The following is a 27479-nucleotide window of genomic DNA, read 5'->3' on the forward strand; positions in this document are numbered from 1 at the left end:
GGCTGGTAGCAGTGGTATATAGGGACAGGTAGCAGTAGTATATAGGAGCAGGTAGCAGTAGTATATAGGGGCAGGTAGCAGTGGTATATAGGGGCTAGTAGCAGTGGTATATAGGGGCAGGTAGCAGTGGTATATAGGGGCTAGTAGCAGTGGTATATACAGTGGTATATAGGGGCTAGTAGCAGTGGTATATAGGAGCAGGTAGCAGTGATATATAGGAGCAGGTAGCAGTGGTATATAGGGACAGGTAGCAGTGGTATATAGGGGCTAGTAGCAGTGGTATATACAGTGGTATATAGGGGCTAGTAGCAGTGGTATATAGGAGCAGGTAGCAGTGGTATATAGGGGCTGGTAGCAGTGGTATATAGGGGCTAGTAGCAGTGGTATATAGGGGCTAGTAGCAGTGGTATATAGGGGCTAGTAGCAGTGGTATATAGGGGCTAGTAGCAGTGGTATATAGGGGCTAGTAGCAGTGGTATATAGGGGCTGGTAGCAGTGGTATATAGTGGCTGGTAGCAGTGGTATATAGGGGCTGGTAGCAGTGGTATATAGGGGCTAGTAGCAGTGGTATATAGGGGCTAGTAGCAGTGGTATATAGGGGCTAGTAGCAGTGGTATATAGGGACTGGTAGCAGTGGTATATAGTGGCTGGTAGCAGTGGTATATAGGGGCTAGTAGCAGTGGTATACAGGGGCAGGTAGCAGTGGTATATAGGGGCTGGTAGCAGTGGTAGATGCATAAGAAAATAAAAACTCTGTACTTACCTTCAGTCCTCTCCCAGGAAGTGCTGAGTCATGTTCAGGGCAGAGCAGTGTGACGATCTCCCTGCTCTGAACAGGTCGGCAGTGAGCAGTGATTGCAGCCTGTGCTGTAATACTAAGTACAGGCTGCAATCACAGCTCCTGGCTGCAGATACTCACCCCGACCCTCGCTCCCAGCAGCAGCTTCTCCCTGGCAGCTCCTGCTATGATCGCACACACTGAGCTGTGTGTGCAGTGACAGAGGAAAAAAACAAAATGGCCGCGATCTCCTCTCACAGCTGTGACGTAGCAGCCCAGTGGGCGTGCCCAAGTCACAGCTGAGAGGCAGGAGGAGCAGTCGGAGCCCGACTGTTGGCTCCTATGCCCATGGCTGCCGTAAGTGAGGTGTGCAAGTGTCGTGTCCAGACACTTACACCCACACTAATGAAAATGGCGGCCTCCAGTGGCAAAAGTAAAAATGAATAAATAAAAAAGTATTAAAGTACTACATTTACTTTTGTATTAAAAATAATTGATTATATAATCAATAATTATTAATACAAAAACTAAATCACGGCACCCTCCCTTTAACTTTTCATGATGACAGTAATTTTTGCCAGGGGTGTCCAAACTTTTACATGCCACTGTAATACTCCTCTACATAACATTCTTGCACATTTTAGCTGGAGATAAGCACTCCTCAGAGATTTCAGTGCAGGTAATGCAAGAGATGAGGTGCACATCTAACCAAGTTCATATGTTCTTATTGGGCAATGTGTACAGCATTATCAGCACTACAAGGCATCATCATTTGCAACCAAAACGCATGACTACTGAGAAGGGAAAAGCTAGTTTCTGAAATCAAAATAATGATCACCTACCTACAAAGCTGTGCAATAAATGTACTCTGTAGCTTTAGGCTACTTTCACACTAGCGTCGGCCCGAGGCAGCGGATGCATTTTTCCTGCGCATCCGCTGCCCCATTGTAAGGAGCGGGGAGGTGGGGGCGGAGTTCCGGCCGCGCATGCACGGTCGGAAAAAGCGGTCCGTCAGCAGCAAAAAAACGTTACATGTAACGTTTTTTGCTCCCGGCGGTCCGCCACAACACGGCGCAACCGTCGCACGACGGTTGCAACGTGTGTCAATGCGTCGCTAATGTTAATCTATGGGGCAAAAACGCATCCTGCCAACAACTTTGCAGGATGCGTTTTTTCCCCTAAACGACGCATCGCAAAAAACGCCAGTGGGAAAGTAGCCTAAGTGAAACACACTACGACTTACAGCTGACCATTGTTTGTCAGGCATGCTTGGCTCTGCGTATGACGGCGTGTGCAGGACAACTTCCTATAAGCTTACCCTGCCATGACTTTTCTTCATGTGGAAGACATAAGTCTCCCTGTCGAGAATCCACTCGGAGCACTCTCCACACGTGTAGCCAGATAGTTTCTGCTTGTGATGTGAATCAGCGTCTCTCTTGTTGGTAGCGGAGGTGCCCTCTCCTCTGCCAGCCAGTTTTGATGCTGAAGTAGAGTCTTCATTTTTCTCTGAATTTGTATCAGACTTCGATTGTGTGTTCGATGAATCTTCTGGGATTTTGGGAAGGCCATGGACAGTCTGCTCAAGAAGAAAAAAAAACAAGAATAAACACATTACGAAAAACAAAATTATTGAATCACAGTAAATAATGCATGTAATGAACAACCTCTTTTAAGGGTATTTCCAGTAAGCATGTCGCATGGCCAATTTTTACAATTCTGACCACTGTCCCTTAAAGAGGTTATAATCCTGGAACGCTTCAACGGATTCCGGTGATTCTGACATTTTTTTCTTGTGACATATTGTACTTCATGTTAGTGGTAAAATTTCTTTGATATTACTTGCGTTTATTTGTAAAAAAAAAAAAATTTGGTGAAAATTTTTAAAATTTCGCAATTTTCCAACTTTGTCACACAAAATATTTAAGTAACATTTCCCACATGTCTACTTTACATCAGCACAATTTTGGAACCAAATTTTTTTTTTTGTTAGGGAGTTATAAGGGTTAAAAGTTGACCAGCAATTTCTCATTTTTACAACACTTTTTTTTTTTTTTAAGGGACCACATCACATTTGAAGTCACTTTGAGGGGTCTATATGATAGAAAATACCCAAGTGTGACACCATTCTAAAAACTGCACCCCTCAAGGTGCTCAAAACCACATTCAAGAAGTTTATTAACCCTTCAGGTGCTTCACAGGAATTTTTGGAATGTTTAAAAAAAAAAAAAAAATGAACATTTAACTTTTTTTTCACACAAAAATTACTCAAGATGCTATTTGTTTTATTTTACCAAGGCTAACAGGAGAAATTGGACCCCAAAAGTTGTTGTACAATTTGTTATGAGTACGCCGATACCCCATATGTGGGGGTAAACCACTGTTTGGGCGCACAGCAGAGCTCGGAAGGGAAGGAGCACCATTTGACTTTTCAATGCAAAATTGGCTGTAATTGAGATAGGACGCCATGTCGCGTTTGGAGAGCCCCTGATGTGCCTAAACAGAGGAAACCCCCCCACAAGTGACACCATTTTGGAAAGTAGACCCCCTAACGAACTTATCTAGATGTGTGGTGAGCACTTTGAACCCCCAAGTGCTTTACAGAAGTTTACAACGCAGAGCCGTGAAAATAAAAAATCATGTTTCTTTTCTCAAAAATGATGTTTTAGCAAGCAATTTTTTATTTTCACAAGGGTAACAGGAGAAATTGGACCCCAATAGTTGTTGCCAAGTTTGTAGAGCCATAAAAATTAAAAAAAAATCATTTTTTCCACAAAAATGATGTTTTAGCCCCCAATTTTGTAATTTCCCAAGGGTATCTGGAGAAATTGGACCCCAAACGTTGTTGTGCAATTTGTCCTGAGTACGCCGATACCCCATATGTGGGAGAAAACTACTGTTTGGGCACATGGCAGAGCTCGGAAGGGAAGAAGTGGCGTTTTGGAATGCAGACTTTGATGGAATGGCCTGCGGGCGTCACGTTGCGTTTGCAGAGCCCCTGATGTACCTAAACAGTAGAAACCCCCAAGTGACCCCAAATTGGAAAATAAACCCCCCAAGGAACTTATCTAGATGTGTTGAGAACTTTGAACCCCCAAGTGTTTCACTAGTTTATAACGCAGAGCCGTGAAAATAAATCTTTTTTTTTTTTTTCACAAAAATGATTTAGCTTAAAGTTTTGTATTTTTCCAAGGGTAACAGGAGAAATTGGACCCCAAAAGTTGTCCATTTTGTCCTGAGTGCGTTGATACCCCATATGTGGGGGTAAACCATTGTTTGTGCGCACAGCAGAGCTCGGAAGGGAAGGAGCACTGTTTTACTTTTTCAACGCAGAATTGGATGGAATTGAGATCGGACGTCATGTTGCGTTTGCAGAGCCCCTGGTGTGCCTAAACAGTGAAAACCCCCAATTCTAACTCCAACCCTAACCCCAACACACCCCTAACCCTAACCACACCTCTAACCCCAACACACCCCTAACCAGAACACACCCCTATCCCTAATCCCAACCCTAAACGGAACACACCCCTAATCCCAACCCCAACACACTCCTAACCCCAACACACCCCTAAACCTAATACCAACACTAACTATATCCCTAACCCTGACACACCCCTAACCCAACAGTAAAAGTAATCCAAACCCTAACCCCAACCCTAACTTTAGCCCCAACCCTAACTATAGCCCCATCCCTAACCCTAATGGGAAAATGGAAATAAATACATTTTTTTTTATTTTATTATTTTTCCCTAACTAAGGAGGTGATAAAGGGGGGGTTTGATTTACTATTTATAGCGGGCTTTTATAGCGAATTTTTATGTTTGACAGCTGTCACACACTAAAAGTCGCTTTTTATTGCAAAAAATATTTTTCGTGTTACCACATTTCCACATTCTGAGAGCTATAATTTTTCCATATTTTGGTCCACAGAGTCATGTGAGGTCTTGTTTTTTGCGTGACGAGTTTACGTTTTTATTGCTACCATTTTTGGGCACATGACATTTTTTGATCGATTTTTGTTAGGCAGAATGAACAAAAACTAGCAATTCGTGAATTTCTTTTGCGGGGTGCATTTATACCTATCCGCGTTTGGTAAAATTGATAAAGCAATTTTATTCTTCGGGTCAGTAAGATTACAGCGATACCTCATTTATATCATTTTTTTTAATGTTTTTGATCGCGTGTTATTCCACTTTTTGTTCGGCGGTATGATGATAAAGCATTGCTTTTTGCTTTTTTTTACGGTGTTCACTGAAGGGGTTAACTAGTGGGACAGTTTTATAGGTCGGACACGGCGATACTAAATATGTGTACTTTTATTGTTTGTTTTATTTACGCGCCTTGCGCAGGCGTGTACTATGGAGGACAGAGAATGAACTTCAATCCAATATTGCAGCCAGCATGCAGCCGGCGGGTAAGGAAAGGGTGAATCAAACACCCGAAAACCCCGCCTCTATCGCTGAAGATTGTTCCCTCCAAATTCAGGTGACAGAGTCCCTTTAACTCCAAAACATCCTAACAGGCCAAGTTACATGTTAACATAGGAACCCTTCTTTGATATCACCTTCACAATTCTTGCATCCATTGAACTTGTGGGTTTTTGGGGAGTTTCTGCTTGTATCTCTCTGCATGAAGTCAGAATAGCCTCCCAGAGCTGCTGTTTTGATGTGAACTGCCTCCCACCCTTATAGATCTTTTGCTTGATGATACTCCAAAGGTTCTCTATAGGGTTGAGGTCAGGGGAAGATGGTGGCCACCCCATGAGTTTATCTCCTTTTATGCCCATAGCAGCCAATGACTCAGAGGTATTCTTTGCAGCATGAGATGGTGCATTGTCATGTATGAAGATGATTTTGCTCCTGAAGGCACGTTTCTGCTTTTTAGACCATGGAAGAACGTTGTCAGTCAGAAACTCAAAATACTTTGCAGAGGTCATTTTCACACCTTCATGAACCTTAAAGCGTCCTAACAGCTGTTTCCCCGTGATTCTGGCCAAAAATGTGATGACTCCACCTCCTTGCTGACGTCGCAGCCTTACTGGGACATGGTGGCTATCCACCAACTATCCACTACTCCATCCATCTGGACCATCCAGGGTTGCTCGACACTCATCAGTAAACAAGACTATTTGGAAATTAATGTTCATGTATGTCTGGGCCCACTTTAACCATTTCTGCTTGTGAACACTGTTTAAGGGTGGCTGAATATTAGGTTTATGCACCACAGCAAGCCTTTGAAGGATCCTACACCTTTAGGTTCGAGGGACTCCAGAGGCACCAGCAGCTTCAAATAACAGTTTGCTGCTTTGTAATGGTATTTTGGCAGCTGCTCTCTTAATCCCATGAATTTGTCTGGCAGAAACCTTCCTCATTATGCCTTTATCAGCACAAATCTATAAAAAAATGAGGTGCTCACTGCCCTTAGGTAAGGTGCTCAGGAGAAAAATAGTAATATCGACAGAAAAACTCCGGCACACAATTGAAGTCAATGCAGTTTACTTGTGAGTTTATTAGGAAATTCCCATCACGTGGTAAATGATGTTGCAAATAACGTTTCAAATAATGTTAAATCCGTTGGAGGAAAAATATATAACATCGCATACGTAGTGAGATGAAGAAAACAATGCTATGCATCAATTCACAGGTAACTATTTCAACGACCGCACTACGGACCTCGCAGTGCTGGACTCCTGTCACGGATTCATATACAGGTTTTCTTGAAAAAGGCTTACAGGCCGAAACGTTGAAATAGTTACCTGTGAATTGATGCATAGCATTGTTTTCTTCATCTCAAATAATAAAATGCTACACGCATGTTGCCACACAAAACTCATCTCACAAAAGTCGCTACATGCATGTCGCCACACGCAACTCAACACACACAACTTGACAAACGAAACTCGCCCTAAAACACACACAATTTTGCACAGTCACACGTCTGGACCCCGAGAGCGTCTTAGGCTATGTTGTGAGGTGAAATTTTTAACCCCGCCCGTTCCAATTCACCAAACAATTTTGCCCCTATCTACATAATGGGGAAAAAAGTGAAAGGAAAAGTGTTGGAGGCATCGCAGCTACAGCCACAAAATTTTGCACAGTCACACGTCTGGACCCCGAGAGCGTCATAGGCTATGTTGTGAGGCGAAATTTTAACCCCGCGCGTTCCAATTCACCAAACAATTTTGCCCCTATCTACATAATGGGGAAAAAAGTGAAAGGAAAAGTGTTGGAGGCATCGAAACTACAGCCACCAAATCTTGCACAGTCACACGTCTGGACCCTGAGAGCGTCATAGGCTATGTTGTGAGGTGAAATTTTAACCCCGCGCTTTCCAATTCACCAAACTATTTTGCCCCTATCTACATAATGGGGAAAAAGTGAAAGGAAAAGTGTTGGAGGCGTCGCAGCTACAGCCACAAAATTTTGCACAGTCACATGTCTGGACCCCGAGAGTGTCATAGGCTATGTTGTGAGGCGAAATTTTAACCCCGTGCTTTCCAATTCACCAAACTATTTTGCCGCTATCTACATAATGGGAAAAAATGAAAGGAAAAGTGTTGGAGGCAAATTGACAGCTGCCAGATGTGAACAAGGGGGACGTAAAGAGTGAGAGCGATGGCGCCAAAGAGTATATACCGTACAGTTGCGCCACACACTACCACGTGCTTGAACACATATCACCCTCAGCACACATTTCACCACACATTCTCCAACCTCGCCACATAAAAGTCGAAACACAAAAGTCGCCGCTCAAAACTCGCCACGCGCAGAACTCGCCACATGCAAAAACTAGGCTCTTGCAAAACTCGCCACAAGTGCAAAACTCACCTCATGGAAAACTCGCCACACGCAAAACTTGCACACGCGGAAAAATTGCCACATGCACAAAAGTTGCAACACATGCAAAATTTGCCTCACACAAAACTTGCACATACTCAAAAGGCACCACACAAAACTCGCCACGCGCAAAACTCGCCATGCGCAAAACTTGCTGCACACAAGTTGCTACACTAACCTGTCACATGCAACTCGACACACAAAAAGTTGCTACACGCATGTTGCCACACAAAACTCATCTCACAAAAGTCGCTACATGCATGTCGCCACACGCAACTCAACACACACAACTTGACAAACGAAACTCGCCCTAAAACACACACAAGTCTGGTCTTATCCTTCAAAAATAAAAATCTGATTAATAAGCAGACAAACTACAACAAATGTACCATATAGGAAATACGGCAGCTGTCAGTCACATGACCTGTCTATTATGTGTATGTGTGAGCTAATACATACTGCCAGGGGGAGGGCTTCCTGTTGGCTGGGGATTTATCAGGCTGCCAATTTAGCTTACAAATACTGAGGTAAAAATACTGAGCAAATAACGTGTGAACGAGGTCTAATACAGGAGGAGATGACACACAGGTATATACTATATACAGGGGAGATGACACACAGGTATATACTATATAGAGGAGGAGATGACATACAGGTACATATATATACAGGAGGAGATGACATACAGGTATATACTATAAACAGGAGGAGATGACACACAGATATATACTATATACAGGAGCAGATGACCTACAGGTATATACTATATACAGGAGGAGATGACATACAGGTATATGCTATATATAGAAGATGACATGCAGGCATATACTATATACAGGAGGAGATGACACACAGATATATACTATATACAGGGGAGATGACAAACATGTATATACTGAGGTGATGAGGTGAAAATGAGAGGTGTGAGGTGAAAATGAAAAGGTGTGAGTGCAAAATGAGAGACGTGAGGAAAAATAATGGAGTGATCAGAAAATGACAGATGTGAGGTTGAAATGACAAGTGTTAGGGGGGAATGAGAGGAGTGAGGGAGAAAATGAGAGATGTTAGGGAGAAAATGAGAGATGTGATTGGGAAAATGAGAGGCGTGATGGGAAAATAAGAGAAGTGAGGTGCTATAACTAACCACAGATATTTACTATGCCCAGGCAACGCCGGGCTCTTCAGCTAGTATATATATATATATATATATATATATATTTTTTTTTTTTTTTTTTAACACATGGATCCCTTGTATAGCCGTATGTCGGATTTGCAAGCCTGCGAGAAAAACACGCAGTACGGATGCCATACGGATTACATACGGAGGATGCCATGCGCAAAATACGCTGACACACCCTGCCTACGGAGGAGCTACGGACCACTATTTGGGGACTTTTCAGCGTTTTTTAAGGCCGTAATATACGGACCGTATTGTCTTACGCTGAGTGTGACTCCAGCCTAACCCCGGTTACCGCACTAATTGGCAGCTTTCTGTGTACACTGCATAGGCAGAAAGCTGCCAATCAGTGGTGGGGGCAGGTTTATACAAAGATCATGAATATAGAGGACTACATGGCAGGTTTATTAGTTCTCTAGTGATAATCTGCTGAGAAAATAATGATTTTATGTAAGCTACAATAAGCAGCCCAGTAAGTGACATCACTGGAATCAAGGTCTCTGTACATAATGCTGCTCTCAGATTAGGTGGCAAACACCTGGTGACACATTTTTCTTAAGCAGCAAATGAATAGCATCATTGAAAAAGTGTACATAATCTTTCAACGGTGCAGACTTATCGTAGCACAATGGCACCATCAACAGTTAAAACTTCTTTCACACTTCCGTCGTTTAAGGGCCGTCGCAATACGTCGTTCTGTGCAAAAAATGCAGGATGCGTGTTTTGCACATAGACTTGTATTACAGACGCATCGCGACGTATGGACACACGTTCCATACATCGTGCACTGGATGCGTCGGTATTTGGCAGAACGTTTTTTCGTACATCGGGTCCTGCAATTCCTACCGTGCATGCGCGGCCAGAACTCCGCCCCGTCCTCCCTGGGACTATAACAGTGGGCAGCGGACGCATTGAAACACTGCGTCCGCTGCCCACATTGCACAGAATTTTCACAACGTCCGTCGGTATGTTGCGCGGATGCTTAGCGATGGCCCCGTACCGACGGAAGTGAGAAAGAAGCCTAAGCGGGATCAAACTGAAGCATGTCAACACATTGTAGCAAGAAGAAAAAAAACAAAAAACATGCATATAGTCAGGGACCACCAAAGAAATTACAATATTTATTTTGAGTATACAAAAAGCCAAAAATCTTTCAAAACACTTAAAAGAGGCATTTGAAATACATAAATTACCGTATATACTCGAGTATAAGCCGACCCGAGTATAAGCCGACCCCCCTAATTTTGCCACAAAAAACTGGGAAAACTTAATGACTCGAGTAGAAGCCTAGGGTAGGAAATGCAGCAGCTACCGGTAAATGTTAAAAGTAAAAATAGATACCAATAAAAGTAAAATTAATTGAGACATCAGTAGGTTAAGGGTTTTTGAACATCCATATTGAATCAGGAGCCCCATATAATGCTCCATACAGTTCATGATGGCCCCATAAGATGTTCCATACAAAATACGCCCCATATAATGCTCCATAGTTTATGATGGGCCCCATAAGATGCTCCATAGGCACATTTGCCCCGAATAATGCTCCACAAATGCTGATTATGGCCCCATAAGATGCTCCATAGAGATATTTGCCCCATATAATGCTGCACATGGCCCCATAAGATGCTCCATACTGATATTTGCCCCATATAATGCTGCACATGGCCCCATACAGATATTTGTCTTATATGCTGTTGCTGCGATTAAAAAAAAAAATTATATACTCACGTCTCAGGCCCCCGGCACTTGCTATATTCACCGGTCCGCGTTCCACCGTCAGCGCCGCTGCGTCTTCCCCGTCCTCTGCACTGACGCTCAGGCAGGTGGCGGCGCACACTAATCGGCGGCCGTCGGTAGAACGGGGAACAGGTGAATATCGCGCACTGGGTTATACTCACCTGCTCCTGGCGCGGTGCAGTCCCCGGTTCTCCGGCAGCTTCTTCCTGTATTGAGTGGTCAAAAGGTACCGCTCATTACAGTAATGAATATGCGGCTCCACCCCTATGGGAGTGGAGCCGGGTCCATATTCATTACTGTAATAAGTGGTACCATGTGACCGCTCACTACAGGAAAAAGCTGTCAGCGCCCGGAGAACCAGGGACCTGCAGGGACCGCGCCAGGAGCAGGTGAGTATTATTACACAGCTGCTGCTCCCCCTCCCCTGCCGACCCCTGGGTATGACGAGTATAAAGCCGAGAGGGGCAGTTTCAGCAAAAAAAAAAATGGGCTGAAATTCTCGGCTTATACTCGAGTATATACAGTACTCTGAAAAATAGTATGTCGATATCCTCTTATATGTTACCTCCCCCATAACTAGCATACCCAATATCGTTTTAGAATTATCGAAATTCGGTCACCTAAGCAATTTCAAAATTAATTCCCATAAATCCATGGCATTAAACATATCCCTACCACCATCTGAGGTGCGTGGGCTGCGAGCCTCTTTCCCGTTTGGTTGGCGCTTCGATTCACTTCCATATCTGGGGATCAGAATAACAGCCAAAACATCTGGTTTGTACGATGCAAACTTTAAAAAGGCGTTGCAAAAAGCGGAGCTGGACTTAGAGAAGTAGCATAAATTTCAACTGTCTTGGTTTGGTAGACTTAATGTAATTAAAATGGACTTATTGCCTCGCCTTTTATATTATTTCCAGACAATCCCGTTATATCTTCACGCGTCCTTCTCGCGACTCAAGAAAGCGGTCATCCGATTGGTCTGGTCTCATGCTAGATCAAGAATATCACATTTTGTATTAAGCAGGTCCAAGAAGAGGGGGGGGAATTGGCCTACCAGACTTCCTAGTATATAGTCGTGCCTCATTAGGTACTTGCATTTTAGACTTATACCACAGCAGTAACAACAAGAAATGGGTGGGCCTGGAGGGTGATCTCGTTGGCGGGGATCCTCAGACGATACTATGGAACACGGGAGGGGGGTGGGCGGGGGGGGGAGGTCGAACCTTCCATTCATGACTAGGAACATGCTTCTACTTGTACGACAGAGTGGCAGAAATACTATAACCTCTACAGCCCCGGGTCCACTAACCCCAATTTACGACAATCCTCACTTCCCCGAGGGTCTCCGTAGGGAAAATTTCCGGAGTAAAAATAGAGCTTCAAGACCCATTATATTTGACTTCATAAATCAGACAGGTATTAAGTCCCTACACGAAATATACCAGGGGGGGGGGGGGGAACCTCCTGAGGGCTCTTGGTTCTTTTACGAACAGCTAAAGAGCTTCATAGGCACATCATTTAAACTTAATAAGTCCATGGGGGTGTTAACCCCTTTCGAGAAAATTTGTCTCGCTGAGGAGCCCCCGTCTCATAAGGTGTCCCTCTTATATAATCTTTTCCAGGAGAGTCAGACCCCAACACATGACTTCCCAACGTTTTTCTCAAGATGGGAGAGTGACTTGGGGATTTCATTGTCCCAAGAGGAAAGAGATAAGATTTTTTTGTTCACCTTTAGGACTTCGCTGTCGGCTGTGTCACAGGAGAGGAGTTACAAGGTTCTGTTGAGGTGGTATAGATGCCCCTGCCGGGTTCACGCTATGTTCCCAGTGATACCGGAAATTTGTTGGAGATGCACATCAGAAAAAGGGACTTATGTCCATATCTGGTGGGAATGTCCACCCATAAAGAAATTCTGGATGCTAGTTTTCGATCTCCATAACAAATTATCCTTTCGCAAAATACAACCCACAGTGGAACTAGCCCTCTTGTCTCTGTGTGACATGTCGATCTCTGGTTTTAAGAGGAGTCTTCTCAGACATTTTCTTACGGCTGCCAGAAATTTGATTCCTAGATACTGGAAGCAGGATTGCTACCCCTCAGGCTCCGATTTTGTTGCGGAGCTTAACAACATTTACAGAATGGAACAATTGATAAGTGAATCCATGGGGGATTCGGCGAAATTTTTTAACACTTGGGCTTCATGGATTGTATTCAGGGAGACCCCGGAGTTGGACGTATGGTTGTCCAGGTCCTAATTCATATCTGGAGCCGATATGGGAGCGTTCGCGTAATGGTTGTTGCCCCTATCCTCTGGCCTGCTGTCGTGGCCTAAAGCCAATGTTGGTGACTCAATGTTGTTCTCTCCACTACATGGGGCCTGGGGTCAGCCCGGGAGGGGTGCTGCATTCCTCATACCTAACGTACCCTCTTACCTTCACCCGCTTTCCTTTCCCTCCCTCCTCCCCCCCCCTTTTCCTCCCCCCCCCTTTTTTTTTTTTAATCCTTTTCTCTTCTTTCTTTCCGTTTCTTTACTTCTTTCTACTTCTGCTTACTTCTTATATCAAGCGACATTTTATACTAATATAAACGATTAAATATAGCTAGTAATGCTTGATTGCCTTTGATGCTGTTTATATGTTTCAACTATGAAAAGTATCATTGCTAACTTGAAAGTGTTATCGTTGGCAGTGGCCAACTACATTTAATACTTGCTGAGACTTTCTCCTTTTGTACGATCTACGGGTTGTACCCCGTCGAGTTTAACAATTGTTTCAGCACTGTACCATTGCTTTTATTGTTTATTTGCTTCAATAAACCTGATTTATACAAAAAAATAGTATGTCAAAGAGATCCTATATACAGTTTTGTATACTAGGAGCAAAGAACATTGAGAGGCTTCTTTGCAAGGCCTCTATAAATCTATAGTGAGTGTGGCTGTGTATTTGGCGCCAAAATATTGATCTCTTCCACAGAGGCCAGAGTAATTTATGTTGTACTAGTATTTGGTGTCTATTCAACACCTTTATCTACATGTACATTTTGGTGCATTGCTGTCTGTTGGGCTAAATCCCACCAATGGATGTGTATTTCAAATACGTCTATGAAAGGTTTTTAACCTCTTCCCGACCTGTGACACAGCGTGACATGACGCATAGGTGAGAGGCTCTGGACTATCCTAAGGGTACCGTCACATTAAGCGACGCTGCAGCGATCTAGACAACGATGCCGATCGCTGCAGCGTCGCTGTTTGGTCGCTGGAGAGCTGTCACACAGACAGCTCTCCAGCGACCAACGATCCGAAGTCCCCGGGTAACCAGGGTAAACATCGGGTCACTAAGCGCAGGGCCGCGCTTAGTAACCCGATGTTTACCCTGGTTACCATTGTAAAAGTAAAAAAAAAAAAAAAAAAAAACACTACATACTTACATTCCTGTCGCGTCCCCCAGCGTCAGCTTCCCTGCACTGAGTAAGCGCGCTGGCCGGAAAGCAGAGCGGTGACGTCACCGCTGTGCTTTGCTTTACGGCCGGCCGGCGCTGACACTGGGAGACGCAGGGAAGCTGACGCTGAAGGACGTGACAGGAATGTAAGTACCGTATTTTTCGGACTAAAAGACGCACTTTTCCCCCCCAAAAAAAGGGGGGAAAATGGGGGGTGCGTCTAATAGTCGCAATGCAGTCTTACCGTGGCGGCAGAGGTGCGGTGGCAGAGGTCCGGTGGCAGAGGTGCGGTGGCGGGGGTGTGGAGGCAGAGGAGGCGCAGTAAGCGGGGTCCCTTTCCCCGGTATGGTGATGCAGCAGGCCCGGTATGCAGCAGAGCCGGGTGAATCCTCTTGTTATCGGTGGTGGCGGCCATTTTCCGGAGGCCGCGCGTGCGCAGATGGAGCGCTCTGCTTCCCGGGGCTTCAGGAAAATGGCCGCCGCGATCTCCATCTGCGCACGCGCGGCCTCCCGCGGCCATTTTCCTGAAGCCCCGGGAGCAGAGCTCTTCATCTGCACACGCGTGGCCTCAGGAAGATGGCCGCGCCCACCGATAACAAGAGGATTCACCCGGCTCTGCTGCATACCGGGCCTGCTGCATCACCATACCGGGGAAAGGGACCCCGCTTACTGCGCCTCCTCTGCCGCCACACCCCCGCCACCGCACCTCTGCCACCGGACCTCTGCCACCGCACCTCTGCCACCAAGGTAAGCCTGCATGGTAAGCCAGGGACCCCTCTCACGCCATACCTCTCACTGCACCTCCTGATCCCAGCACCTCCTGATCCCAGCACCTCCTGATCCCAGCACCTTCTCATCCCAGCACCTTCTCATCCCAGCACCTTCTCATCCCAGCACCTCCTGATCCCAGCACCTCCTGATCCCAGCACCTTCTCATCCCAGCACCTCCTGATCCCAGCACCTTCTCATCCCAGCACCTTCTCATCCCAGCACCTTCTCATCCCAGCACCTTCTCATCCCAGCACCTTCTCATCCCAGCACCTCCTGATCCCAGCACCTCCTGATCCCAGCACCTCCTGATCCCAGCACCTTCTCATCCCAGCACCTCCTGATCCCAGCACCTCCTGATCCCAGCACCTCCTGATCCCAGCACCTTCTCATCCCAGCACCTTCTCATCCCAGCACCTCCTGATCCCAGCACCTTCTCATCCCAGCACCTTCTCATCCCAGCACCTCCTGATCCCAGCACCTTCTCATCCCAGCACCTCCTGATCCCAGCACCTCCTGATCCCAGCACCTTCTCATCCCAGCACCTCCTGATCCCAGCACCTTCTCATCCCAGCACCTCCTGATCCCAGCACCTTCTCATCCCAGCACCTTCTCATCCCAGCACCTTCTCATCCCAGCACCTTCTCATCCCAGCACCTCCTGATCCCAGCACCTCCTGATCCCAGCACCTCCTGATCCCAGCACCTCCTGATCCCAGCACCTCCTGATCCCAGCACCTCCTGATCCCAGCACCTTCTCATCCCAGCACCTCCTGATCCCAGCACCTTCTCATCCCAGCACCTCCTGATCCCAGCACCTTCTCATCCCAGCACCTCCTCATCCCAGCACCTCCTCATCCCAGCATCACCCCACCTCTGCCGACACCTTGCCTCCTGTGACCCTGCTCTGCCACCGCCATCCCTCAGGTAAGATACTGTAAATTCGGACAATAAGACGGACCCCCATCTTATAAAAAATCTTTTTTTCTGCAATTTTCACCCCAAATTTGGGGTGCGTCTTATGGTCCGGTGCGTCTTATAGTCCGAAAAATACGGTATGTAGTGTTTTTTTTTTTTTACTTTTACAATGGTAACCAGGGTAAACATCGGGTTACTAAGCGCGGCCCTGCGCTTAGTAACCCGATGTTTACCCTGGTTACCAGTGAAGACATCGCTGAATCGGCGTCACACACGCCGATTCAGCGATGTCAGCGGGAGATCCAGCAACGAAATAAAGTCCTGGACTCTCCCCAGCGACCAACGATCTCCCAGCAGGGGCCTGATCGTTGGTCGCTGTCACGCATAACGATTTTGTTAACGATATCGTTGCTACGTCACAAAAAGCAACGAGATCGTTAACGATATCGTTATGTGTGACGGTACCTTAAGTCATATTGCATGACTCGTTAAAGAGTTGATTGTGACGTGTAGGATCGCTACTTCCAACAGGTGGCGCTATAGAGTTTAAGTCCTCTTTTTCTCAGAAGAGGCAATTTGCATATTATATTTCCCAGAGGAGTATTGCACGGCGAATAAGCCTCCTTACCTTGACAAGCCAGAGATGGTATGTCACTCTCCATAAGGACAAACGATATCCCTTAGACCCCAGTCCAGAGCCTCTCACCTAGCCAAATTAGTTCTCATGCTTCGCACTGACGAGGGCCAACAGCCCGAAACACCGTGTCTGCGAACTGAGATGCTGATTTGGCTTTTATCCTAAGTCATATTGCACGACTCGTTAAAGAGTTGATTGTGACTTGTAGGATCTCTACTTCCAACAGGTGGCGCTATAGAGTTTAAGTCCTCTTTTTCTCAGAAGAGGAAATTTGCATATGGAGTTAGAATTGACGGGGTTTCCACTGTTTAGGTACATCAGGGGCTCTGCAAACGCAACGTGACGCCCGCAGAGCATTCCATCAAAGTCTGCATTCCAAAACCTCACTACTTCCCTTACGAGCCCCGACGTGTGCCCAAACAGTGGTTTACCCCCACATATGGGGTAACAGCATACTCAGGACAAACTGTGCAACAACTATTGGGGACCAATTTCTCCTGTTACTCTTGTGAAAATAAAAAATTGCGGGCTAAAAAATAAATTTTTGAGGAAAGAAAAATGATTTTTTATTTTCTCGGCTCTGCGTTATAAACTTCTGTGAAGCACTTGGGGGTTTAAAGTGGTCACCGCACATCTAGATTAGTTCCATGGGAGGTCTAGTTTCCAAAATGGGGTCACATGTGGGGGAGCTCCAATGTTTAGGCTAACGATTGGAGCTAATTCTTCATTCAAAAAGTCAAATGGCGCTCCTTCCCTTCCGAGCCTTGCCATGTGCCCAAACAGTGGTTTACCCCCACATATGAGGTATCGGTGTACTCAGGAGAAATTGCCCAATAAATTGTAGGATCCGTTTTATCCTGTTGTCCATGTGGAAATGAACAAATTGAGGCTAAAATAAATTTTTTGTGAAAAAAAAAAAAGTACTTTTTCATTTTTACGGATCAATTTGTGAAGCACCTGGAGTGCTCACTATACATCTAGATAAGCTCCTTGGGGGGGTCTAGTTTCCAAAATGGGGTCACTTGTGGGGAGCTCCAATGTTTAGGCACACAGGGGCCCTCCAAACACGACATGGTGTCCGCTAAAGATTGGAGCCAATTTTTCATTGAAAAAGTCAAATGGCGCTCCTTCCCTTCAGAGCCCTGTCGTGTGCCCAAACAGTGGTTCCCCTTCCCCCCCCCCACATATGGGGTATCGGCGTACTCAGGACAAATTGTACAATAACTGTTGGGGTCCAGTTTCTCTTTTTACCCTTGGGAAAATAAAAAAAATTGTTGCTAAAAGAATTTTTGTGACTAAACAGTTAAATGTTCATTTTTTCCTTCCATGTTGCTTCTGCTGCAGTGAAGCACCTGAAGGGTTAATAAACTTCTTGAATGTGGTTTTGAGTATCTTGAGGGGTGCAGTTTTTAGAATGGTGTAACTTTTGGGTATTTTCAGCCATATAGATCCCTCAAACTGACTTCAAATGTGAGGTGGTCCCTAAAAAAAATGGTTTTGTAAATTTTGCTGTAAAAATGAGAAATCGCGGGCTTTATGCCTGGGAAAAGTACTTCTATCAATATCAGGCGGGTCCAATCGGTGATTCAATATAGCTCTCTAGAGCCGGATAATGGTTGGGCGTTGGCATCGCTAGATACGGCCAAGGCATTCGACTCTCTCGAGTGGCCTTTTCTCTCTGCATGTCTGCAGAAATATGGTTTTGGTGAGAAATTTAATAGGGGGATAGACACACTGTATAAAAATCCCAGGGCGCGGGTAATTGTAAATAACTCCACCTCTGATTCTTTTACCTTACATAGGGGAACCCGTCAAGAATGTCCCCTATCCCCGGCTCTCTTTGCTCTCGCGATAGAAGCCTTAGCAATACGCATAAGGTCCTCCACAGATATTAAAGGAATAAATATCGCGGATCCTGTAGATACCATCGGTCTTTATCCATAAATATTATCATGTCATCCGCATAAAGTGGAAGAAACTCTACCACAAGTGATAGCGACCATAGATAAATTTAGTAAATTCTCCGGTTTATATATAAATTGGGATAAATCTGCCCTGATGCCTTTATCTCATATTCCGGCTCCCTGTCTCGGGACTCTCACGTCGCTACCTGTGGTTTCCAATTTCAAATATCTGGGTATCCATATGTCTCAATATAGTCGGTTAGACCTACAACTTTTACATTTATCCACTGTTGGATTTGATTAAATCTAAATTTATGACCTGGAGTAGACTCCCCCTCTCGGTTGCAGGCCGCATTAATCTAATTAAAATGATACTGCTTCCCAAACTCAATTACTGTTTTCAACATAGTGCTGTACCAATACCCAAGTCATTTTTTGCAAATTTAAACTCTTTAATCACATCCTTTATATTGGGGAAGACCAGGCCCAAACTCAAACTATCTGTTCTACAAAGACCAAAAAAGGGGGGTGGGGCGGCCCTACCAAACCTCTATCTGTATTACCTTGCCGGGCAGGCTATGGCGATAAGTAAGTGGATGCCTAATAGTTCCCTACCTAATTCCGAGAGTCATTTAATTCATTCTGCCCGGATTGACTGCCCACTAGGTTTCTTGGAAATGGAGAAAATTGGTGCTTGTCGTCTATTGCCTATGCTCCGGCTGGCGAGATTGGTATGGAGACAAATTAAAAAAGTTATTAATTTTGTAGATGTTATAGCTGAAATGCCACTGTGGAATAATAGTTATCTACCAGAATTACTGAATCACCCATCTACTGATTTTTGGGTTTCCTGCGGTGTTCTCTCGATGAGCGACATACATGACCAGGGGGTTTTGTAACTTTTGAACAATTACAGAATAGTTACAACATCCCGAGGTCTCAATTCTTCCGGTATTTACAATTAAGATCAGCCTTCCAATCGCACATGCGGAATATAGATACAGGTCGGTCGATCTCTTCTTTACCTTTGATAGGTATCCTCAACTCACAGGGTCCTCAAGGACTCATTTCCACTCTATATACATATCTACTATCCATGGGAGATGGGTCTGTCATCAATTCTGTCAGAGGGAAATGGGGGGAACTCCTTCCTGATGTACTGGGAGAAGAATGGGAGGATATTCTAGAATCTCCAACTAAAGTTTCCCCCTCAGTCAATAATAGGATGACTCAGTTGTATATAGTATATCAGGCCTATTTGACCCAGACACGACTCTTTAAAATGGGTCGTTTACATTCGTCAGATTGTTTACGGTGTCATATGCCTGATGCAGATTTTATTCATATGATTTGGAGGTGCCCTGTAGTTCTTCAGTACTGGAGAGAGGTCACGACATTACTAACGTCTATACTGTCAATCCCTGTCCCGCTTAGGCCATTGACCTGTTTGTTCGGGGTGTGGGATGAGGAGTCCTGGGATCACTATACTGGGATCTTTCTACGAGAGACACTCTTTCTGGCACGGAAGGTGTTGGCGTTAAGATGGATGGGTGGCTCTTCCCCGACCCTTAGAGTTTGGATTGATCTGGTGAACTCGATTATCCCATATGAAAAAAACAATGTATCACAATAGAGGTTGTCCAGGTAAATTCGAAAAGATATGGGGCAGATGGAATTCCTCTTATCGTACTATATAGTCTGCACTGATTAGACATCTACATAGAAAGGTGGGCTTGTGGTTTTCGGGGGCATCGCTTATAGAGCAGGATTTAAATTTGTTTTCCTTTTGGCGACTCACTATTAATGGTTAAAGTTGTTAAAGTTGTATATTAGGTATTTTCTTATAAGGATCTAATGATTTAACATGCACACTACACTACCTTTGTAATCTTTGGTATAACGATGTTTTGCATCTGTTTGTATTCCATGGTACAATTAATGATGATAATGCAAATGTGTGTAATGTTTGTTTATTCTGAACCAATAAACAAATTAAAAAAAAAAAAAATGAAAATGAGAAATCGCAGGTCAAATTTTAACCCTTATAACTTCCTAGCAAAAAATAAATTTGGTTCCAAAATTGTGCTGATGTAAAGTAGACATGTGGGAAATGTTATTTATTAACTATTTTGTGTCACATAACTCTCTCGTTTAAGAGAATAAAAATTCAAAATTTGAAAATTGCTAAATTTTCAAAATTTTAGCCATTAATAAACTTCTTGAATGTGGTTTTGAGCACCTTGAGGGGTGCAGTTTTTAGAATGGTGTCACTTTTGGGTATTTTCAGCCATATAGACCCCTCAAACTGACTTCAAATGTGACGTGGTCCCTAAAAAAATGGTTTTGTAAATTTCGTTTCCCTAACTCTAACCGAAACCCTAAACCTAATTGCAACTCTAAAGCCGGGATCACACATGCGAGAAACGCGCATGTGAAATCCAAGCTCTGGCGCCGGCACTCCAGAGCGGAGCGTGCGGCTCCATGTGTTGCTATGCGGCCGCACGCTCCACTCTGGAGTGCCGGCGCCAGAGCTTGGATTTAACATGCGAGACACGGACATGTTTCTTGCATGTGTGATCCCGGCCTAACCCTAGTTCTCACCCTAGCCCTAGTTCTAACCCTATTGGAAAAATAAAAATAAATACATTTTCTTTATTTTATTATGTTCCCTACCTATGGGGGTGATAAAGGGGGGATTTATTTACTATTTTTTTATTTTGATCAATGTGATGTGATATATCACAGTGATCAAAATGAATTAACGAATCTGCCGGCCGATTCGGCAGGCGCACTGTGCACGTGCCTGCCATTTTGGAAGATGGCGGCGCCCATGCAGAAGACGGACAGACACCGGGAGGGACACTGGAGGTCGGTAAGTATGGGGGGGTGGGATCGGAGCATGGTGGGAGTGGACATGAGGACGGAGGGGAGCAGAGGACAGGATGGAGGGGAGCAGAGGACAGGACGGAGGGGAGATCGGTGGCGGTGGCAGATCGCGGTCTCCGGCCATGGCCGATGATATTGCAGCATCGGCCATGGCTGGATTGTAATATTTCACCAATTTTCATTGGTGAAATATTACGATTGCTGATTGAAAGTGAAACGTCACTCTCAACAGCCAATCAGAGTGATCGTAGCCACGGGGGCTCAAGTACCACTCCCCCTGTCCCTGCAGGTCGGGAGAAATTTCAGTTAACCCTTTCACTCTATCTGCAGGAACGCGATCCTGCCATGACGCCACATAGGCGTCACAGGTCGGATTGGCACCGACATTCATGACGCATACGTGGCGTCACAGGTCGGGAAGGGGTTAACCCCTTTCTGACATGGGACGTACTATCCCGTCGAGGTGGGGTGGGCCCCCATGACCACGGACGGGATAGTACGTCCAGCGCGATCGGCGGCGCTCACGGGGGGAGCGCCGCCGATCGCGGCCGGGTGTCAGCTGTTTATCGCAGCTGACATCCGGCACTATGTGCCAGGAGCGGTCACGGACCGCCCCCGGCACATTAACCCCTGGCACACCGCGATCAAAGATGATCGCGATGTGCCGGCGGTATAGGGAAGCTTCCCGCAGGGAGGGGGCTCCCTGCGGGCTTCCCTGAGCCCCCCGCAGCAACTCGATGTGATCGCGTTGCTGCGAGGGTCTCACCTCCCTCCCTGCTTGCTCGAGCCCCGGATCCAAGATGGCCGCGGATCCGGGTCCTGCAGGGAGGGAGGTGGCTTCACAGAGTCTGCTCAGAGCAGGCACTGTGAAGGCTGTGCACACTGTCAGATCACTGATCTGTGATGTCCCCCCCTGGGACAATGTAAAAAAGTTAAAAAAAAAATTTCAAAATGTGTAATAAAAAAAAATATTCCTAAATAATGAAAAAAAAAAATATATATTATTCCCCTAAATACATTTCTTTATCTAAATAAAAAAAAACAATAAAAGTACACATATTTACTATCGCCGCGTCCGTAACGGCCCGACCTATAAAACTGGCCCACTAGTTAACCCCTTCAGTAAACACCGTAAAAAAAAAAAAAAAAAAAACGAGGCAAAAAACAACGCTTTATTATCATACCGCCGAACAAAAAGTGGAATAACACGCGATCAAAAAGACAGATATAAATAACCATGATACCGCTGAAAACGTCATCTTGTCCCGCAAAAAACGAGCCGCCATACAGCATCATCAGCAAAAAAAAAAAAAAAAAAGTTATAGTCCTGAGAATAAAGCGATGCAAAAATAATTATTTTTTCTATGAAATAGTGTTTATCGTATAAAAGCGCCAAAACATAAAAAAATGATATAAATGAGGTGTCGCTGTAATCGTACTGACCCGAAGAATATAACTGCTTTATCAATTTTACCAAACGCGGAACGGTATAAACGCCTCCCCCAAAAACAAGACCTCACATGACTCTGTGAACCAAAATATGGAAAAATTATAGCTCTCAAAATGTGGTAACGCAAAAAATATTTTTTGCAATAAAAAGCGTCTTTCAGTGTGTGACGGCTGCCAATCATAAAAATCCGCTAAAAAACCCACTATAAAAGTAAATCAAACCCCCCTTCATCACCCCCTTAGTTAGGGAAAAATTAAAAAAATGTATTTATTTCCATTTTTCCATTAGGGCTAGGGTTAGGGCTAGGGTTAAGGCTACAGTTAGGGTTGGGGCTAAAGTTAGGGTTAGGGCTATGGTTAGGGCTAGTGTTAGGGCTACAGTTTGGGTTGGGGCTAAAGTTAGGGTTGGCGCTAGGGTTAAGGCTACAGTTAGGGTTGGGGCTAAAGTTACGGTTAGGGTTTAGATTACATTTACAGTTGGGAATAGGGTTGGGATTAGGGTTAGGTGTGTGTCAGGGTGAGAGGTGTGGTTAGGGTTACTGTTGGGATTAGGGTTAGGGGTGTGTTTGGATTAGGGTTTCAGTTATAATTGGGGGGTTTCCACTGTTTAGGCACATCAGGGGCTCTCCAAACGCGACATGGCGTCCGATCTCAATTCCAGCCAATTCTGCGTTGAAAAAGTAAAACAGTGCTCCTTCCCTTCCGAGCTCTACCGTGTGCCCAAACAGGGGTTTACCCCAACATATGGGGTATCAGCGTACTCAGGACAAATAGGACAACAACTTTTGGGGTCCAATTTCTCCTGTTACCCTTGGGAAAATACAAAACTGGGGGCTAAAAAATAATTTTTGTGGGAAAAAAAAAGATTTTTTATTTTCACGGCTCTGCGTTACAAACTTTAGTGAAACACTTGGGGGTTCAAAGCTCTCACAACACATCTACAGTCATGGCCAAAAGTTTTGAGAATGATACAAATATTAATTTTTCCAAAGTCTACTGCTTCATTTTTTTCTAATGGCAATTTGCATATACTCCTGAATGTCAGAGTGATCAGCTTAACAGCAATTACTGTACTTGCAAAGTCAATATTTGCCCAGAAAATGAACTTTAACCCCCAAAACACATTTCAACATCATTCCAGTCCTGCCTTAAAAGGAGCAGCTAACATCGTTTTAGTGATTGATCCATTAACACAAGTGTGGGTGTTGATGAGGACAGGGCTGGCGATCAATCAGTCATGATTAAGTAAGAATGACATCACTGGACACTTTAAAAGGAGGCTGGTGCTTGGTATCATTGTTTCTCTTCAGTTAACCATGGTTATCTCTAAAGAAACACGTGCAGCCATCATTGCACTGCACAAAAATGGCCTAACAGGGAAGAGTATCGCAGCTACAAAGATTGCACGTCAGTCAACAATCTATCGCATCATCAAGAACTTCAAGGAGAGAGCTTCCATTGTTGTCAAAAAGGCTCCAGGGTGCCCAAGAAAGACCAGCAAGCGCCAGGACCGTATCCTAAAACTGTTTCAGCTGCCGGATCAGACTACCAGCAGTGCCGAGCTTGCTCAGGAATGGCAGCAGGCTGGTGTGAGTGCTTCTGCACGCACTGTGAGGCGGAGACTCTTTGAGCAAGGCCTGGTTTCAATGAGGGCAGCAAAGAAGCCACTTCTCTCCAGAAAAAACATCAGGGACCGACTGATATTCTGCAAAAGGTACAGGGAGTGGACTGCTGAGGACTGGGGCAAAGTCATTTTCTCTGGTGAATCCCCTTTTCGATTGTTTGGGACATCTGGAAAACAGCTTATTCGGAGAAGAAGAGGTGAGCGCTACCACCAGTCTTGTCTCATGCCAACTGTAAAGCATCCTGAAACCATTCATGTGTGGGGTTGCTTCTCAGCCAAGGGAATCGGCTCACTCACGGTCTTGCCTAAAAACACAGCCATGAATAAAGAATGGTACCAGAATGTCCTCCAAGAGCAACTTCTCCCAACCGTCCAAGAGCAGTTTGGCGCCCAACAATGCCTTTTCCAGCATGATGGAGCACCTTGCCATAAAGCAAAGGTGATAACTAAATGGCTCATGGAACAAAACATAGAGATTTTGGGTCCCTGGCCTGGAAACTCCCCAGATCTTAATCCCATTGAGAACTTGTGGTCAATCATCAAGAGACAGGTGGACAAACAAAAACCAACAAATTCTGGCAAAATGCAAGCATTGATTATGCAAGAATGGACTGCTATCAGTCAGGATTTGGTCCAGAAGTTGATTGAGAGCATGCCAGGGAGAATTGCAGAGGTCTTGAAGAAGAAGGGTCAACACTGCAAATATTGACTTGCTGCATTAACTCATTCTAACTGCCAATATAACCTATTGGTACTCATTATATGATTGCAATTATATTTCTGTATGTGATATAAACATCAGACAAACACTAATAAAAACCAGAGGGCAGCAGATCATGTGAAAATATAATTTTGGTGTCATTCTCAAAACTTCTGGCCATGACTGTAGATGAGTTCCTTAGGGGGTCTAGTTTCCAAAATGGTGTCACTTGTGGGGGGTTTCTACTGTTTAGGTACATTAGGGGCTCTGCAAACGCAATGTGACACCTGCAGACCATTCCATCTAAGTCTGCATTCAAATGGCACTCCTTCCCTTCCGAACCCTCCCATGCGCCCAAACAGTGGTTCCCCCCACATATGGTGTATCATCGCACTCAGGACAAATTGGGCAACAAATTTTGGGGTCCACTTTCTCCTGTTACCCTCGGGAAAATACAAAACTGGGGGCTAAAAAAATAATTTTTGTGGGAAAAATTTTTTGTTTTATTTTTACGGCTATGCATTATAAACTTCTGTGAAGCACTTGGTGGGTCAAAGTGCTCACCACACATCTAGATAAGTTCCTTAGGGGGTCTACTTTCCAAAATGGTGTCACTTGTGGGGGGATTTCAATGTTTAGGCACATCAGTGGCTCTCCAAACGCAACATGGCGCAATTCCTGTCAATTTTGCATTGAAAAGTCAAACGGCGCTCCTTCCCTTCCGAGCTCTCCCATCCGCCCAAACAGTGGTTTACCCCCACATATGGGGTATCAGCGTACTCAGGACAAATTGTACAACAACTTTTGGGGTCCAATTTCTTCTCTTACCCTTGGGAAAATAAAAAATTGAGGGCGGAAAGTTAATTTTTTTTGAAAAAATATGATTTTTTATTTTTACGGTTCTACATTATAAACTTCTGTGAAGCACTTGGTGGGTCAAAGTGCTCACCACACATCTAGATAAGTTCCCTAAGGGGTCTACTTTCCAAAATGGTGTCACTTGTGGGGGGTTTCAATGTTTAGGCACATCAGGGGCTCTCCAAACGAAACATGGCGTCCCATCTCAATTCCAGTAAATTTTGCATTGAAAAGTCAAATGGCGCTCCTTCGCTTCCGAGCTCTGCCATGCGCCCAAACAGTGGTTTACCCCCACATGTAGGGTATTGTCGTGCTCAGGACAAATTGTACAACAATGTTTGGGGTCTATTTTCTCCTGTTACCCTTGGTAAAATTAAACAAATTGGAGCTGAATTAAATTTTTTGTGAAAAAAAGTTAAATGTTCATTTTTATTTAAACATTCAAAAAATTCCTGTGAAGCACCAGAAGGGTTAATAAACTTCTTGAATATGGTTTTGAGCACCTTGAGGGGTGTAGTTTTTAGAATGGTGTCACACTTGGGTATTTTCTATCATATAGACCCCTCAAAATGACTTCAAATGAGATGTGGTCCCTAAAATAAAATGGTGTTGTAGAAATGAGAAATTGCTGGTCAACTTTTAACCCTTATAACTCCCTAACAAAAAAAAATTTTGGTTCCAAAATTGTGCTGATGTAAAGTAGACATGTGGGAAATGTTACTTATTAAGTATTTTGTGTGACATCTCTCTGTGATTTAATTGCATAAAAATTCAAAGTTGGAAAATTGCGCAATTTTCATAATTTTCGCCAAATTTCCGTTTCTTTCACAAATAAACGCAGGCACTATCAAAGAATTTTTACCATTGTCATGAAGTACAATATGTCACGAGAAAACAATGTCAGAATCACTGGGATCCGTTGAAGCGTTCCAGAGTTATAACCTCACAAAGGGACAGTGGTCAGAATTGTAAAAATTGGCCCGGTCATTAACGTGCAAACCACCCTTGCGGGTAAAGGGGTTAATATCGACATATAATTATTAATATAATAATTAGAATATCACTCAATATTGAGCAGAATTAAGTATGCTGACATTACTCTTCATAACGTTTGAACCGGAATACAACCTCTTCTATATATTGTATGAGGCCCACCCAGCCTCCCCATGTCCAGCATACGAGGCCCACCCAGCCCCCCCATGTCCAGCACACGAGGCCCACCCAGCCCCCCCATGTCCAGCACACGAGGCCCACCCAGCCCCCCCATGTCCAGCACACGAGGCCCACCCAGCCCCCCCATGTCCAGCACACGAGGCCCACCCAGCCCCCCCATGTCCAGCACACGAGGCCCACCCAGCCCCCCCATGTCCAGCACACGAGGCCCACCCAGCCCCCCCATGTCCAGCACATGAGGCCCACCCAGCCCCCCCATGTCCAGCACATGAGGCCCACCCAGCCCCCCCATGTCCAGCACATGAGGCCCACCCAGCCCCCCATGTCCAGCACGAGGCCCACACAGCCTCCCCATGTCCAGCACATGAGGCCCACACAGCCCTCCCATAGCCAGCACACGAGGCCCACACAGCCTCCCCATATCCAGCACGAGGCTCACACAGCCACCCCATATTCAGCACGAGGCTCACACAGCCCCCCCCCCATATCCAGCACATGAGGCCCACAGCCTCCCCATATGCAGCACAAGACCCACACAGCCTCCCCATATCCAGCACACGAGGCCCACACAGCCTCCCCATATCCAGCACACGAGGCCCA

At 45.1% G+C, this 27479-nt stretch overlaps 1 protein-coding gene across 1 annotated transcript in view; it reads right to left on the reverse strand.

Moving 5' to 3' along the window:
- ZNF592 (zinc finger protein 592) overlaps positions 1-27479 on the reverse strand; it is a 100519-nt gene that overhangs the window by 22845 nt on the left and 50195 nt on the right. The window contains exon 7 of the mRNA XM_069765548.1: positions 2097-2354. Coding sequence (XP_069621649.1) covers positions 2097-2354 — 258 coding nt within the window. The remainder of the gene's footprint in view (positions 1-2096; positions 2355-27479) is intronic.

This window comes from Ranitomeya imitator, chromosome 4 (assembly GCF_032444005.1).
Source record: "Ranitomeya imitator isolate aRanImi1 chromosome 4, aRanImi1.pri, whole genome shotgun sequence".
Lineage (NCBI taxonomy): Eukaryota > Metazoa > Chordata > Amphibia > Anura > Dendrobatidae > Ranitomeya > Ranitomeya imitator.